This window comes from Gracilinanus agilis, chromosome 2, assembly GCF_016433145.1.
Source record: "Gracilinanus agilis isolate LMUSP501 chromosome 2, AgileGrace, whole genome shotgun sequence".
Classification (NCBI taxonomy): domain Eukaryota; kingdom Metazoa; phylum Chordata; class Mammalia; order Didelphimorphia; family Didelphidae; genus Gracilinanus; species Gracilinanus agilis.
The window spans coordinates 594,495,039-594,510,418 of record NC_058131.1 but is presented as its reverse complement, the minus strand read 5'-3'; the positions used below and the strand labels follow the sequence as shown (position 1 = coordinate 594,510,418).

The window sequence follows — 15,380 nt, the reverse complement described above, 5'->3', positions numbered from 1 at the left end:
GTGGTGCTTGCCAATCATGGTTTTGCAACACCCAAGGATAGCTTGATTGTTTATAAGGGGAATCACAAAATTCTTTTTAAAAATTCATCTTAATTTGATTTCATCTTGCAAAAAAAGTATTTTTGATGTACATAACACTTGCTAAGGACTGAAAAGAGGGAAAATGAGAGTTTAACTGAATAGAACAAATTGAAGCTGCTGTTCTCTAGCCTAGGGAAATGACAAGGGGTTGAGGAGAGGGGGATGATTACAAAACCATACAAATAATGAATGGTTCTTACAACTCCATAAAGGTTGAGCATCACCCAAAGGGTTTTTTGTTTATATACTCATAGGCTCTACTTCTAATAATTAATACTTCTTAATTTAGAATTAGCCAAACCCAAAGGCTATGTATGAGTTCCACTAATGAACACAAAGAAAAATATGAGACTAAAGGAAGGCAAGAGGACTCTGGAAATTCCCAGAAGACAAAACACTATTAAATGAACTATTGATTTAATAAACAATTATAATATGTGCAAACATATAAAAGAAAGCCAGTATGTATTATTTAGTTTTAATATGTCATAGGATCAGAGAATCATAATATTATTGCTGTAAGGGGCCAGAGACACCATCTAATCCAGCTCCTTCATTTTACATATGAGGAACTTAATGCACAGAAAAGATTACTTGATCTCATATGGCTAATATGTGTTTAAGTAAATATTTATGCACAGATCTTCTTTACTCCAAATTCAGTATCCAATTCATGGAGAACCATTTAAGTGTGTATATATTGACGGGGAGGGGGACAGGGAATAAATATGTATATATATTTTTTGGTCTAGACTTGTGATTTCCTCTGGAGATAACACCCTTTACCAATACAGATCAATACCTACTTTGCAATTTGCAGTCTTAAGAGAATTGCCTGAAGCAGTGAAAAGTTAAGAGACTGACAGAGCTAGGCTCACATAACCAATGTGTGCCAGTGGTAACACTTGAACTTCCTGATTTCAAGGTCCTCTCTCTATGCCACCCAGGTATAGAACAAAAACTATATGCATTATTCATTGGCATTCTTTGACTTTGTTTGAAATGTGTACTCTTAAAAAGCTTACCACAGCATTTAATTCCATTTCCTAGTAACACAGCCAAGGGTTTTTAATGTGTTAATTGGCCAATGTAAATAGAAAAGTGGCTGATATTACCCTAAAAGAAACATTTTTAATATATCTCACCCTTATCTTATTTTTCATCTTTATTTATAAGATGTTTCACATTATGTTTGGGCTCTAATTCTAGGGTAGGGAAGAGATAGGAAATGAGTACTAGAAAAACAACTTTGCCTTCCTCCTCCTGCTATGACAAAGAAGGTCTTCAGGAAAGAGAAATCCCTGCCAAACAAAGAGTTGTCTTTGTCCAATACTCTCAGACAAAGTCTGTGTTTAAATATTTCATTAGTATGATAGATACTGAGGACAATGATAGATAAGCAATACTTTTTGCCCTCAAGGAACTATCAGCATAATTTAGCAAGAAAAATATTCATATGTGAATGGTCCTGAGAATAATGACAAAAACAAAGTGCAAACAAATGAAATTTCATTAATTGAATACATAATGGGAAAAATCAATGGAATGAATAATCAATCAATCAAAAAAGCATTTAAGCGCTTTATCTTGTACAAAATTTTGTTCAAAGCAATGCAGATACAAATAGAAAAGCAAGACATTACCTACTCTCAAGATCTAGTTTACATTCTATTGGAGACAACACAGGAATTTCAGCTGTTAAGTCCAGCTGTTGTGCCAGAACCAGCTTTGACTGACATTTAGAGAAATGCCTAATAAATTTTCAGAATGAGCTTTTACAACACAAAAATTGGCAAATACTACAAATCAGAGCATGATTTATTGTTTTATTGATAGTCTAGACTTAAGAAAGTAATAGAAAAAAAATTTAATAATGCAGATTAAACTTAAAAGTGAGTCATGCCATGATTTTTCCCCCAGAAAGCTGGTTGTTAAACATTTACCAGCACAGCACTGGAAAGGTGTTCTGGGTGCAGTGAGGGAAAGGATTTTCTTTGATGTTGTTTCCATTGGTAAAATCATATGTTTCTGGTTTTGAACTATTTGAAAATCCCAAAGACTTTGGCATTGAAAACTTTCATTTTGGGGTCTACAGGAGCTACTATTGTTTGTGAGGAGACTGGAGCTATAGAACCTGCAAAAAAACAGTTAAGGGATTGCATCTCAGGGGCAAGACTACAAGTGGGTCAAGTGATTGCAAATTTATTGGGGGGCGGGGAAGGAGAGATCAGAGAAAGGTAGAGTGAATTAGAAAAATTGTAAAATCTTAGGATTAAAGAAATATTTTAGGTAATGTCTGGTCCAGAGTTCTTGTCAGGGCATTTTAACCAAATCCCTGGTGGAAAGTCCATATTTTAAATGGATTGATGGGGAGTTTTTTTCCCCTGATGCTTGCCAGAGATTTGGGATTTTGCTACTACTAAAAACTAGAGAGGAATGACTAATAGATACAACTTGAGAAAGAATAGGCAATGGTTTTCTGGAGGTCTCCTTAGTATCACAGCTTGGGTAAGCCTTAAACTAAAAGGGATTTTCTTGAGGATGAGGTAATGCTGCAGAAGGCTAATTACAATGCTCTCTTTTGCACATGAAATCCTTTCTGATTGACTTGGGATTCTCCATAGAGTATATCAATAAGGTACTCTAACTTGCCCTAGCCATAAGCTCCTGTGGAAATTTAACACTAGCCCATACCCTTTTTCTTTTGGCACCCCAATACAACCTTTGAATTTTAAAGGGGAAAACACTGAAGATTGAAGCTATAATGAGCTTCTTTCCCCCTTGCTGAATGAGGGAGGAGGCTAATCTGTAAACAAACCTCTTCAGATAGTGAAGCCACTAAATGAGTGCAGCAAAACCAGGGAGAGAAAAGTGGACGTGTGCTCTGTGCAGCTATTCTAAATGACCGGTAACTCCTGGCATCCAGAAGACCTGCCTCTTGTCCTGACTGAGGTACTCCAGTAAGAGGAGCTAGGGAAAGGGACATCATGAAAAGCATATCTTGGATTATGGGGAAGAAGGAGGGTGCTCTTTCTCAGAATCTCTAGGGCTCAGCCCACTCTGCATTCAGGAGGAGAAAACAGCTAAGGGAGCTACTGACCATTCATGGCGAGTGCCTTCTCTGTCTCTGAACTGCTTTTTACTATTTAATAAATAATTATAAATTAAAATATAGTCTCCAAAGAATTTTAATTAGAACACTCCCTACATGCAATATCATTTCCCCCTTTTTACTCAGTTCCCTGCATACATAGCACCCTGCCTCTTAAAAAAAAAAAAAACAGAAACAAAACCCACACATTTCACTTTCTTGAAGCCAAAAATTAAGTACAGATAACCCTTCCACATCATGGCCTTCCCCATTACAGTTTCAACATAGTGTGGGTCAGCATATAAAATTTTTGTTTGATTTTTTTAATTTTAAAATTTGAATTTAATTAATTAATTTTGAATATTTTTCCATGGTTATGGGATTCATGTTCTTTTCCTGCCCTTCCCAACCCCTCCCATAGCTAATGAGCAATCCCACTGGGTTTTACATGTATCATTGATCAAGACCTATTTCCATATTATTAATATTTGCACTCGGGTGATCATTTAGAGTCTACATTCCCTATTATATCCCCATCAAACCATGTGATCGAGGAATTGTTTTTCTTCTGTGTTTCTACTCCCACAGTTCTTTCTCTGGATATGGTTAGCATTCTTTCTCATAAGTCCCTCAGCATTGTCCTGGATCGTTGCATTGCTATTAGTAGAGAAGTCCGTTACAATCAATTGTGCCACAGTGTGTATAAGGTTCTCCTGGTTCTGCTCCTTTCAGTCTGCATCAATTCCTGGAGGTCTTTCCAGTTCACATGGAATTTCTCCAGTTCTTTATTCCTTTGAGCACAATAGTATTCCATCACCAGCAGATACCACAATTTGTTCAGCCTTTCCCCAATCAAAGGACATTCTCTCGTTTTCCAATTTTTTGCCACCACAAAGAGCACAGCTATGAATATTTTTGTACAAGTCTTTTTCCTTATTATCTCTTTGGGGTATAAACCCAGCAGTTGTATGGCTGGATCAAAAGGCAGACAGTCTTTTAAATCTCTTTGGGCATAGCTCCAAATTGCTATCCAGAGTGGTTGGATCAATTCACAACTCCACCAGCAATGCATTAATGTCCCAATTCAGCACAAGAAATTAAATGTGAATTTGGGAAAGTTTTGCAGAAGCCACAGATGACACATAAAAGGCAACTGACAACTGACAACATGGAAAAAGTTTAGAAACTATATAGCCTATGGCCAAATACTTAACCCAAATTTTATAATAATAAATGTACTGTAAACACCCCATAAAAGAAAAAGAAAACATTTCAATTTCTTCTCTGGTGTAGAGGGCCAAAATGTTATATAGCTCTTCCAAATTATGGAAGCACCTGTGCCCCTAACCCTGATGATATGGAAGGGATACCTTGTAAGGGATACCCTCTAAATCAGGGATTAAAGTTTCTTACAAGATTGTCAAAGGTGTATGAGATTTTTCTTCCATAATACCATTACCCTCCTCTCAAGCATTAAGTGGATTTTTTCTGCCAAAAAAGGCATGCAATAATCATGGTCTGGTGTATCCATATAACAAAAAATATATATTATTATAGGAGCAATTTCTCTATTCAATTTGTATCTTTAGGGTCCAGTAGAAAATACAGGAAGGATTTAATGATTCTACAGAATTGTACACAATGCAAGCTTGGAATCATAGGATGGCCTGGGGACCATAGTGTTGGTCTAGCCTAAATCACTCATTTTCGAGAAGTGAATGAGCCTCACAAAAGTATCACAATTTAGGGTTCTAAAGTGTTAGACTTGGATTCAGGAAGATTTGGTTAGATATTTATAAGCCATGGGACCCTGGGGAAGTCACCTGAAATTTCTAAACCTCAGTTTCTTCATCTGGAAAATAAGAAAGTTGGAATTGCCATGAGATTTTCCTAGCCTAAGAACCGTGGATAATCTGATCTATAATGAGGTCCACAAGACTAGAGGTCAAAAATTGAATAGTCAGACCCAAAGGAAAAGAGATGTATATAATAAGCATCAGTGTATTAGGGTACAGATTGGGTTTTTATAACTTTTTAGGATCACTTAGAGTGCTTCATTCCTTGACAGAAAAGGAAAATGAGGAAGTGTATAAATATTACAGAGATAGGAGTGGCTAAAGGTCAGATTTATTCCTATGAGAAATACATTTCTCTATGGTTTGTCTTATCAGAATTCCCTATTTTAGCAGGAAATCTCTAAGATGGTAGAAGCCTCTTTTAAAATAGAATCATTCTTGTGCACAGGATGCTCACCAATAATGAGGGGGGTGAAATACCTCTTGGCTTGGTCTCAAAAGTCACTGTCTGGTGAGAACATGTTTCTGTAAAACTCTCAGTATTTAGATTTATCCATCTCTGCCATATCTTCCTTGTCTGTGGTCCTTTCTAGGTCTAAATTTATCATCTTATGATCCTAACTGCAATGGCGAAGTCTAGTCTAGAACTCAGATGTCCTGACTCCATTCACATTGTGATGCAGTTGTTTTTACTTGGAAAATTCATCCAATAATTAAAGTGGAAAATATACAAGTGTCACTTCTTGTTGCCTTAAAGGAATGCTAAAATGGGGAAGGAAAAGAAAACTAGGTGTTACTGTGGATAGAGTGCTGGTCCTGGAGTAAGGAAGATTAATCTCAAGTTAAAATCTGGCCTCAGACACTTACTAGCTATGTGACTGACCCTGGGCAAGTCATTTCACCCTTTTTGCCTCATTTTCCTTATCTGTAAAATGAGCTAGAGAAGGAAATGACAAATCACTCTAGTGTATTTGAAACCCCAAGAAAATCCCAAATAGGGTCATGAAGTCAAATATAATTGAAACAACTGGACAACAACCAAAAAAATAGGAGGTATATCTGAATTCTGAACTAGCCTCCTTACTCTTTCTTAATTATTAACTAAATATCCCTTCAGGAAAGTTTTGTCTCTTAATGAGTCCTCCTGAAGAGGAGGGACTAGCAGGGTAAGATTTATTCCCAAATCCCAAGACTATTTCATGAAGGTTTTCACCTTGTTTTACTAAATCCAGAAAAAGAATGTTGAGGGAAAGGCTTCAAAGTACCTTTGGCACCAACCTGATTTGCAGGTAAGGTAGAAATATAGGTAAGGCAGCATGTACAGTTGTACATGTAACAGTGACAAATTGCCTCAGATATACCTATTGCAGCTTTGCATCCTCTGTGTAACAGCCTTTGAGGTGACCATCTCATAACTTTTTTTGTAGTGTAAACAAAAAAGAATAAGATTCTTGGACTTCTTCAACTTGAATATCCAATTATCTCCCCCACAGAAAAAGGTCTGATACACAAAATTCTGGTTTGCTCCCAGGTTGTGATCTTTTTTCATGGTCAGCTGCATACTTTGAGAGAAGTCTGTTGCATCCTCCTTTAAAGGTCATGCTGCTTCTGGTCAGGAGAGCAAACTCTTTGCATTATTTTTCCAGTAATGAAAATGGATTCATGTGGATCCATCCTCTGCCACATACCTGGTTTCCCTTGTGACCAATAGCATGCATTTTGCAAGACATCTGGCCTGAGTATAATCAATCCATGGCCCTGGAATTAGCAGTTAATTTGTCAAGGTGAAGATCAAGCAAGGTTCTAATCAGCTGAGTTAACTAGTTAAGGACAATGCAAAGGAGACATTTTGTTTAGCAGTCTTTCTAAAATTTGTTTACCTTTCAGGGGAGTTTAATAAGATGAAGGAGGTATTTGAGCAGTTTATATTTCTTGATTTGTTCCTTTCGTGTCTTATGCATTTTCTGTGGCTGATGAAATAAAAGTTGCCTCATATCCCCATACCCAAATGTATTTAAGTGCCTATATGGATATTGGGGATCCTATTACCCACATTAAGGGGAAATGGACATAAACTATAATTAAGCTTTAGTTAAGAGACTTTCCTAGAGTAAAATTCTGGCGATAGGGCACAAGCCAAAGGAATAAACTGACTCTTTGTGGTCAGGTGCCCATTAGATTAGGTTTTTGCAAATTCAGAAGAGGTAGAAGATGCCCAGGGCTCCAAATCATATCTATCTATTTTGTATTCGCCTGCCTATAAATATGTCATCCATACCTTAGTTGAATATATAAGCTCCTTGACAACAGGAGATCTCACTTTTTTCTTTGTATCCACAGTACCTAGCGTGGCTCCTGGCACATAGTGGGTACTGAATAAATACTTATTGATCAATTGAATATTAATGCACATATTCATCTTCAAGGATGTTTGGCTTTAAGAAAAGTTAATATATAATAATCAAACCTAAAAGCACATTACTTACACAGTCTCTGACATATAGAATCATAGGATCAGAGGTTTAGTGCTAGAAGGAGCCTCAGATGTAATGTAATCCAACATCTTCATTGCATAGAGGAGAAAATTGTGGCCAACAGAGATTGTGACATGCCCGACGTCACACAGATGACAAGAAGAAGAGCTAGGATTTGAAACCAGTTCCCCTGAGTCCAAGTCCAGCCTTCTTTCCATTTGCAGCTGTTGAAAAGACAAGAACTATTTACTATAAAAAAAAGGATTTTTTTAAAGCTTTGCCTGAGTTTTTCCTTAAATAGCCATGTTCCATTGTACATTTGAAATGGGATTTGTTTTATAAAAATCAGATTTGCAAAAACACTTTTCAGGAATATATAGGTTTCTTAGAATCAGAGCTAGAAGGGAACCACCCCCCTTGGCTTAGGAACTTAGCCTAACTACTTGATTTTACAGATTGGGAAACTAAGGTCCCAAAAGTTTAAGTGTTTGCCCATGACCACACAGGCTAAAAAACTGCAGAGCTTGGACTTAGGATCAGTTCCACCTGGTTCTACATCCAAGTTCTCCTTGCAGTGTGTCTCACTAACAATATAGATATTGCTAAAAGTTATATACATATATATATACATATATATACACACACACATATATATATATATAATATATGATTATGTAAGCAAGTCTCCATTGTCAGTGCATTAGGAGAAAAACAATGCTGTATTTTACCTTTGAAATGTATAATATCATTTCTTTTGGTGGGGGGAGAGAAGGTATAAAAAATTATGTTCTTAAATAAATGTTGACATTTGTTCAGTCATTCCAGTAGCATCTAACTCTTTATGATCCCATGATTAGGGTTTTCTTGGCAAGGATACTGCAATGATTTGCCAATTCCTTCTCTAGCTCATTTTACAAATGAGGAAACTGAGGCAGAGTCAATTGACTTGCTCAGGGTTGCATAGTTAGTAAGTGTCTGACACCAGATTTGAACTCAGGAAGATAAATCCTCCTGGCTCCTGGACCAGCATTCTATATTCTATCCACACTGTACCACCTAGCTGCCCTCTATAGGAATTGCTTAAAACTAGATATATAGATATAGATATAGATATAGATATAGATATAGATATAGATATAGATATAGATATAAATGTGATTTCTTTTGGGGGGAGAGGATATAACAAAGTCACTTTCTTAACTAAATTTTGAGTAGGTAAATCCAATCAGCTTCTGTTGGCTGAGCATATGACAAGTGATGGAAAGGACAAAGGGCTTTGTTTTAGAAGGGACAGCTAGTTGGCTTGGTGGATTGAGAGCCAGGCTTTGAGATAGGAGGTTCTGGGTTCAAATGTGACTTTAAACACTTCTTAGTTGTGTGTCCCTGGGTAAGTCACTTAACCCCCATTGCCTAGCCCTTACTGCTCTTCTGCCTTGGAACCACTACACAGTATTGATTCTAAGACAGTAAGAGTTAAAAAAAGAACTAATCTGTGTACAAATGTTTATTGGACAGTAACAGAAGATAATTTCAAGTAGAGGGTGCAGTGTATGCACTTGAGAGTGCCTCAAAGGTGAGGGATTTTCTTTTCATTTTTCAGTATTAAAGTAGTGAAGAAAGAGAGTGGAAAAGCAAAAAAGGGTAGCCCAAATGTATATGAAGTTTCTGTTGGAACTAGAATTGGATTATTCAAGCCATCCAGTGTAATTTTCAAAATCAAGATAAGGAATCAGTTCTACAACCCAGAGAGAAATTTTCTGTAGATGTTGCCTTCTCACCAGCCTAGCTCTATATTTGGCATTTAGTGCAACCTCTCAGAAGGAGCTATGGCTTTTTGCAAGAATCCGTTTGATGTTGAAGTAGAATAATACTTCCACTTCTCTCCACAAATCTCCAAACACACACAAAAGCAATGTGACTGCCATGCAAAGTTGGAGACTCAAAGGTTCGTGAAAGCTTTTTGTATCCCTGCTAGGGTCTAAAGGGGAAGGAAGATCTGACTACCTAGAGCCAGTGGCACCTGATGACCCTCAAGAGAATTTTCATGCTTGAATGTGAGAGTCTATAAGAGGAGTTTAAAATCTGTAGGGAAAGTCTTCCTTTTGATCAAGAAAAGAACTGAGCAATCAAAAGCTGGGTCCTCTCTTGCTGCTAAGTCATTCCTGCTGATGGCAGAGTGGATAGCCTCCTGTCACTGCATTGTATCCAAAAAGACAGCTACTTGGGGGTGCCAGTCACAGGGAGGGGGACGGGGCAGAGAGGAGGATGGGAAAAGAAGATGAGATTCATGTGTCAAGTTTGAAACCAGGTCCATGAAAGGGTTTAGGATGTAGCAACTAGCTCAGTATCATGGACACCATGACTGAGTGAATAGAAAATTAAAGATATAGGGATCTCAGAAACCATGTTCTCCAACTTTCTCATTTTACAGATGAGGTACTGAGGCAGCTAGGTGGTACAGCAGATAGAGCACTGGACTTGGAATTAGGAAGTTTCATCTTCCTGAGTTCAAACCCAGCCTCAGACACTGACTAGCTGTGTGACTCTAGGAAAGGCACTTAACTCTGTTTGCCTCAGTTTCCTCTTCTGTAATGAGCTAGAGAAGAAAATGGCAAATCACTCCAGTATCTTCACCAAGAAAATCTGAAAAGCAGTCACAAAAAAGTGAGACCTGACTGAAAATGACTGAACAACAAGAATCTGAGTTTCAGGGAAGATAAGTGAGTGGCTTGCCCGAAGTTGCACAAATTGTAAATATCAGAGCATTTTAACCCAAGCCCTGCAACTCTAGAGACGATGCTTCCCTGCTCTGTACCATAGTGCCTTCTTCTTCTTTGTTCATAAAATGAAATTAAAAATAACAAGGAATATAAAAAGGCCAAAAATCAGTTCATGACCAATATTATAAGAAAGGCATTATGGTAGTCTCTGGCATCATAAAAAAAAAAAAAAAAAAAAAAAAAAAAAAGCTGAGTCCTTATATGATTCACTAAAGGAAAACGAAGGCGAAAAATCTACCCCATCAGATTTTTCAGGCAAGCAAAGACTGGTTTGAAAAGTAAATTTTAAAGGTTTAGCCTACACAATGTAAAGTAACAGGAGAGGCAGCATCTGCTGATTAAGAGGCAGCTGGGAAGTTTCCTAAAACCCTGAAGAAACTGGTTGAAGAGAAAGGCTAAAAACCAGAACAGATATTCAATGCTGACAAAACTGTCCTATAGTGGCAAAAAAGTGCCTCAGAGCACACATATCAGGCAAAAAATGAAGTGAGTCCCAGGTTTTAAAGCCGCAAGAGATAGGGTAACCCTGCTTTTTTGTGCCGGTGTTTTAGGGTTCACAATAAAGACAGCCCTGACATATAAAGCTGCTAACCCTGGAGCTTGGAAAGGAAAGGACAAGTTCCAGCTGCCTATCTTCTGGATGTTCATTAAGAAAGAATGGACCACCAGAGCATTTTTCTTTACTTCCATCAGTGTTTTGTACCAAAGGTTAGAAAATACCTTGCCAGCAAGGGATTACCCTTTAAGGTGTATTTGCTTCTGGGCAATGCCCCCGGCCACTCAGAACCCCATAAATTCAACATTGAAGGAGTTGAAGTTATCTACAACCCAACTAACACAACTTCTCTCATTCGGGCTCTTGACCAAGGAGTAATATGGACTTTTAAGGCACACACTATTCAATGGAGAGTATCATAGACTACCGAAGAAAATGCTGATGAAGACAAGAAATTTTATGCCCACTTTCCAGATCACAGAGGCACCACTCTCCTAACCCAAGTGATGTGGAAGGGATAGCTATATATATTTAGATATACATATATATATATGTATATGTATATATATAATAAAAATTGATGTGCTAAAGTTATTTTCTTCCTATTTGTTAACAGTCATTAGAATAAGGAGAAGCAGTAGGGGATAGAGGGGCCACCCTGACATCAAGAGGACCTGGCTTTATATCCTTCCTCTGCCACATACTGGCAAGTCACAATCTTTTAACGCTCCAGACTATGAAGTTTCTGATGAAATTACAATCAGACCAAAAAGAAAATAGGCCAGGTCTCCTAATATGTGGAAATGTCACTGGAGTTGGTACCTTCTACCTTGAGATGCTCGTGCTACTAAATGACGATTCGTGATGCTGGAATGCATTCTGAAATGTGATATGGTGGGTGCAATGGCATAAACCCAAGAATCAAGAATCTCAGTCTCTAATTCTGACTTTATCACTGACTGTGATCATGGTCAAATCATTTTATCTCCCTGGGCAACACTTCTCATCATTGTAGAATGAGGGGGGTTGAAGTAATTTCTTTCTTTCTTTTTTTTTTTAAAAAATCCTTACCTTCGGTCTTAAAATCAATACTGTGTATTGGTTCCAAGGCAAAAGAGCAGTAAGGGCCAGGCAAAGGAGGTTAAATGACTTACCCAAGGTCATTCAGCTAGGCAGTGTCTGAGACCAGCTTTGAATTCAGGGCCTCCAAACTCTGGGCCTGGCTCTCAATCCACTGAGCTACCCAGTTTCCCTGAAGTAATTTATTTCTTATCCTTCCAGCTTTAAAATTTTGGTGATATGACAAATAACTGTAAGCTCCATGAGGACAAGAACTTTGCTAAACTTAATATTTTTCCTGGGGTTGAATAATATCTTTGCAAACAATAGGTGCTTAATAATTTTTAAATTGAGTATTGATTTGGTTTGGGTCAGGATACTTTCAAAAATAACAAAAGAAATCCAGAAATATCTATCCAAGATAACAGAGATGGAGATTAAAAAGGAGGGGTAGGGGGCTATTTTAAATAAATGCCAAGCAAATCTGTCTTCAGACACTTCCTAGCTATATGACCTTGGGCAAGTCAAGTAACCCTGATTGTCTAGTTCTTGCCACTTGTCTGACTTATAATTGATACTAAGACAAAAGATGAGAGTCAATTTTCTTTTTTCTACATTTTTAGCTTTTATTTATTTATTTAGTAATGATTTTCCACTTTCATTTTTTTTAATTTAAACATTTATTAATATTCATTTTTAACATGGTTACATGATTCATGCTCCTACTTTCCCCTCCAACCCCCCTACTCCCCCCTCCCATGGCCGATGCGCATTTCCACTGGTTTTGTCATGTGTCCTTGATCAAGACCTATTTCCAAATTGTTGGTAGTTGCATTGGTGTGGTAGTTTCGAGTCCACACCCTCTATCATGTCCACCCCGACCCATGCGTTCAAGCAGTTGTTTTTCTTATATGTTTCCTCTCCTGCAGTCCTTCCTCTGAATGTGGGTAGCGTCTTTACCATAAATCCCTCAGAACTGTCCTGAGTCTTTGCATTGCTGCTGGTACAGAAGCCCATTACATTCAATTTTACCACAGTATATCAGTCTCTGTGTACAATGTTCTTCTGGCTCTGCTCCTTTTGCTCTGCATCAGTTCCTGGAGGTCTCTCCAGTTCGCCTGGAACTCCTCCAGTTTATTATTCCTTTTAGCACAATAGTATTCCATCACCCGCATATACCACAGTTTGTTCAGCCATTCCCCAATTGAAGGACATCCCCTCCTTTTCCAGTTTGTTGCCACCACAAAAAGCACAGCTATGAATATTTTCGTACAAGTCTGTTTATCTATGATCTCTTTGGGGTACAAACCCAGCAATGGTATGGCTGGATCAAAGGGCAGGCATTCTTTTATAGCCCTTTGAGCATGATTCCAAATTGCCAGCCAGAATGGCTGCATCAGTTCACAACTCCAACAGCAATGCATCAATGTCCCAATTTTGCCACATCCCCTCCAACATTCATTACTCTCCCCTTCTTTCATTTTAGCCAATCTGCTAGGTGTGAGGTGATACCTCAGAGTTGTTTTGATTTGCATTTCTCTAATTATTAGGGATTTGGAACACTTTCTCATGTGCTTATTAATACTTTTGATTTCTTTACCTGAAAATTGCCTATTCATGTCTCTTGCCCATTTATCAATTCAGGAATGGCTTGATTTTTTATACAATTGCTTTAACTCCTTGTATATTTGAGTAATTAGACCCCTGTCAGAGTTTTTCGTTATACAGATTTTTTCCCAATTTGTTGTTTCCCTTCTGATTTTGACTACATTGTTTTTGTTTGTACAAAAGCTTTTTAGTTTAATATAATCAAAACCATTTAATTTACATTTTGTAATTTTCTCTAGCTCTTGCTTGGTTTAAAAGTCTTTCCTTTCACAGAAATCTGACAAGTATACTATTCTGTGTTCACTTAACATGTTTATAGTTTCCTTCTTTATATTCAAGTCGTTCACCCATTCTGAATTTATCTTGGTGTAGGGTGTGAGATGTTGATCTAGACCTAATCTCTCCCATATTGTTTTCCATATTTCCCAGCAGTTTTTGTCAAATAGTGGATTCATGTCCCAAAAGTTGGGCTCTTTGGGTTTATCATACACTGTCTTGCTGATGTCATTTACCCCAAGTCTATTCCACTGATCCTCCTCTCTATCTCTTAGCCAGTACCATATTGTTTTGATGACTGCTGCTTTATAGTATAGTTTAATACCTGGTACTGCTAGGCCCCCTTCCTTCACATTTTTTTTCATTATTTCCCTTGATATTCTTGATCTTTTGTTATTCCAAATGAAATTTGTTATGGTTTTTTCTAATTCAGTAAAGAAGTTTTTTGGTAGCTTGATAGGTATGGTGCTAAATAGGTAAATTAATTTGGGTAGAATGTTCATTTTATTATGTTAGCTCGTCCTCCCTATGAGCAATCAATGGCTTTCCAATTGTTGAGATCCAGTTTTATTTGTTTGGAAAGTGTTTTGTAGTTGTTTTCGTATAATTGCTGTGTTTGTTTTGTTAGATAGATTCCCAAGTATTTTGTATTGTCTAGGGTGATTTTAAATGGTGTTTCTCTTTCTACCTCTTGCTGCTCTAATGTGTTGGAAATATATAGAAATGCTGATGATTTATGTGCATTTATTTTGTATCCTGCCACTTTGCTAAAGTTGTTGATTATTTCTATTAGCCTCTTAGTTGATTCTCTAGGATTTTTTAAGTATACCATCATATCATCTGCAAAGAGTGATAGCTTAGTCTCCTCCTTGCCTATTTTGATACCTTCAATTTCTTTTTCTTCTCTAATTGCTATTGCAAGTGTTTCTAGTACTATGTTGAATAATAGAGTTGATAATGGGCATCCTTGTTTTACTCTTGATCTTATTGGGAAGGCTTCTAATTTATCCCCATTGCATATGATGTTTGTTGATGGTTTTAGGTATATACTGTTTATTATTTTTAGGAAAGGTCCTTCTATTCCTATACTTTTCAGTGTTTTCAATAGGAATGGATGCTGTATTTTGTCAAAGGCTTTTTCAGCATCTATTGAGATGATCATGTGATTTTTGTTTGTTAGACTGTTGATATGGTCAATTATATGGATGGTTTTCCTAATGTTGAACCAACCTTGCATTCCTGGTATAAATCCCACCTGAACATGGTGGATGATCTTCTTAATTACTTGCTGGAGTCTCTTTGCTAGTATTCTATTTAAGATTTTTGCATCTATGTTCATTAGCGAGATTGGTCTATAGTTTTCTTTCTCTGTTTTTGATCTCCCTGGCTTTGGAATCAGTACCATATTTGTGTCATAGAAGGAATTTGGTAGGACTCCTTCTTTGCTTATCATATCAAATAATATGTATAGTATTGGGATTAGTTGCTCTTTGAATGTCTGATAGATTTCACTTGTGAATCCATCAGGCCCTGGCGATTTTTTCTTAGGGAGTTCTTTGATGGCTTGTTCAATTTCCCTTTCTGATATGGGATTATTTAGGCATTCTATTTCTTCTGCTGTTAATCTAGGCAGTTTATATTTTTGTAAATATTCATCCATATCTCCTAAACTGTTATATTTATTGCCATATAATTGGGCAAAATAGTTTTTAATGATTG

General features: G+C 37.2%; 1 protein-coding gene across 1 annotated transcript in view; it reads left to right on the top strand.

The window, feature by feature from the left end:
* The window catches only part of SLCO3A1 (solute carrier organic anion transporter family member 3A1), a gene marked incomplete at its 5' end in the record, with an annotated part of 288,197 nt that overhangs the window by 220,354 nt on the left and 52,463 nt on the right, over positions 1 to 15,380 (top strand). The window contains one exon of the mRNA XM_044660137.1: positions 2,002 to 2,093. Within this exon, the coding sequence (XP_044516072.1) occupies positions 2,002 to 2,093 (92 nt within the window). The remainder of the gene's footprint in view (positions 1 to 2,001; positions 2,094 to 15,380) is intronic.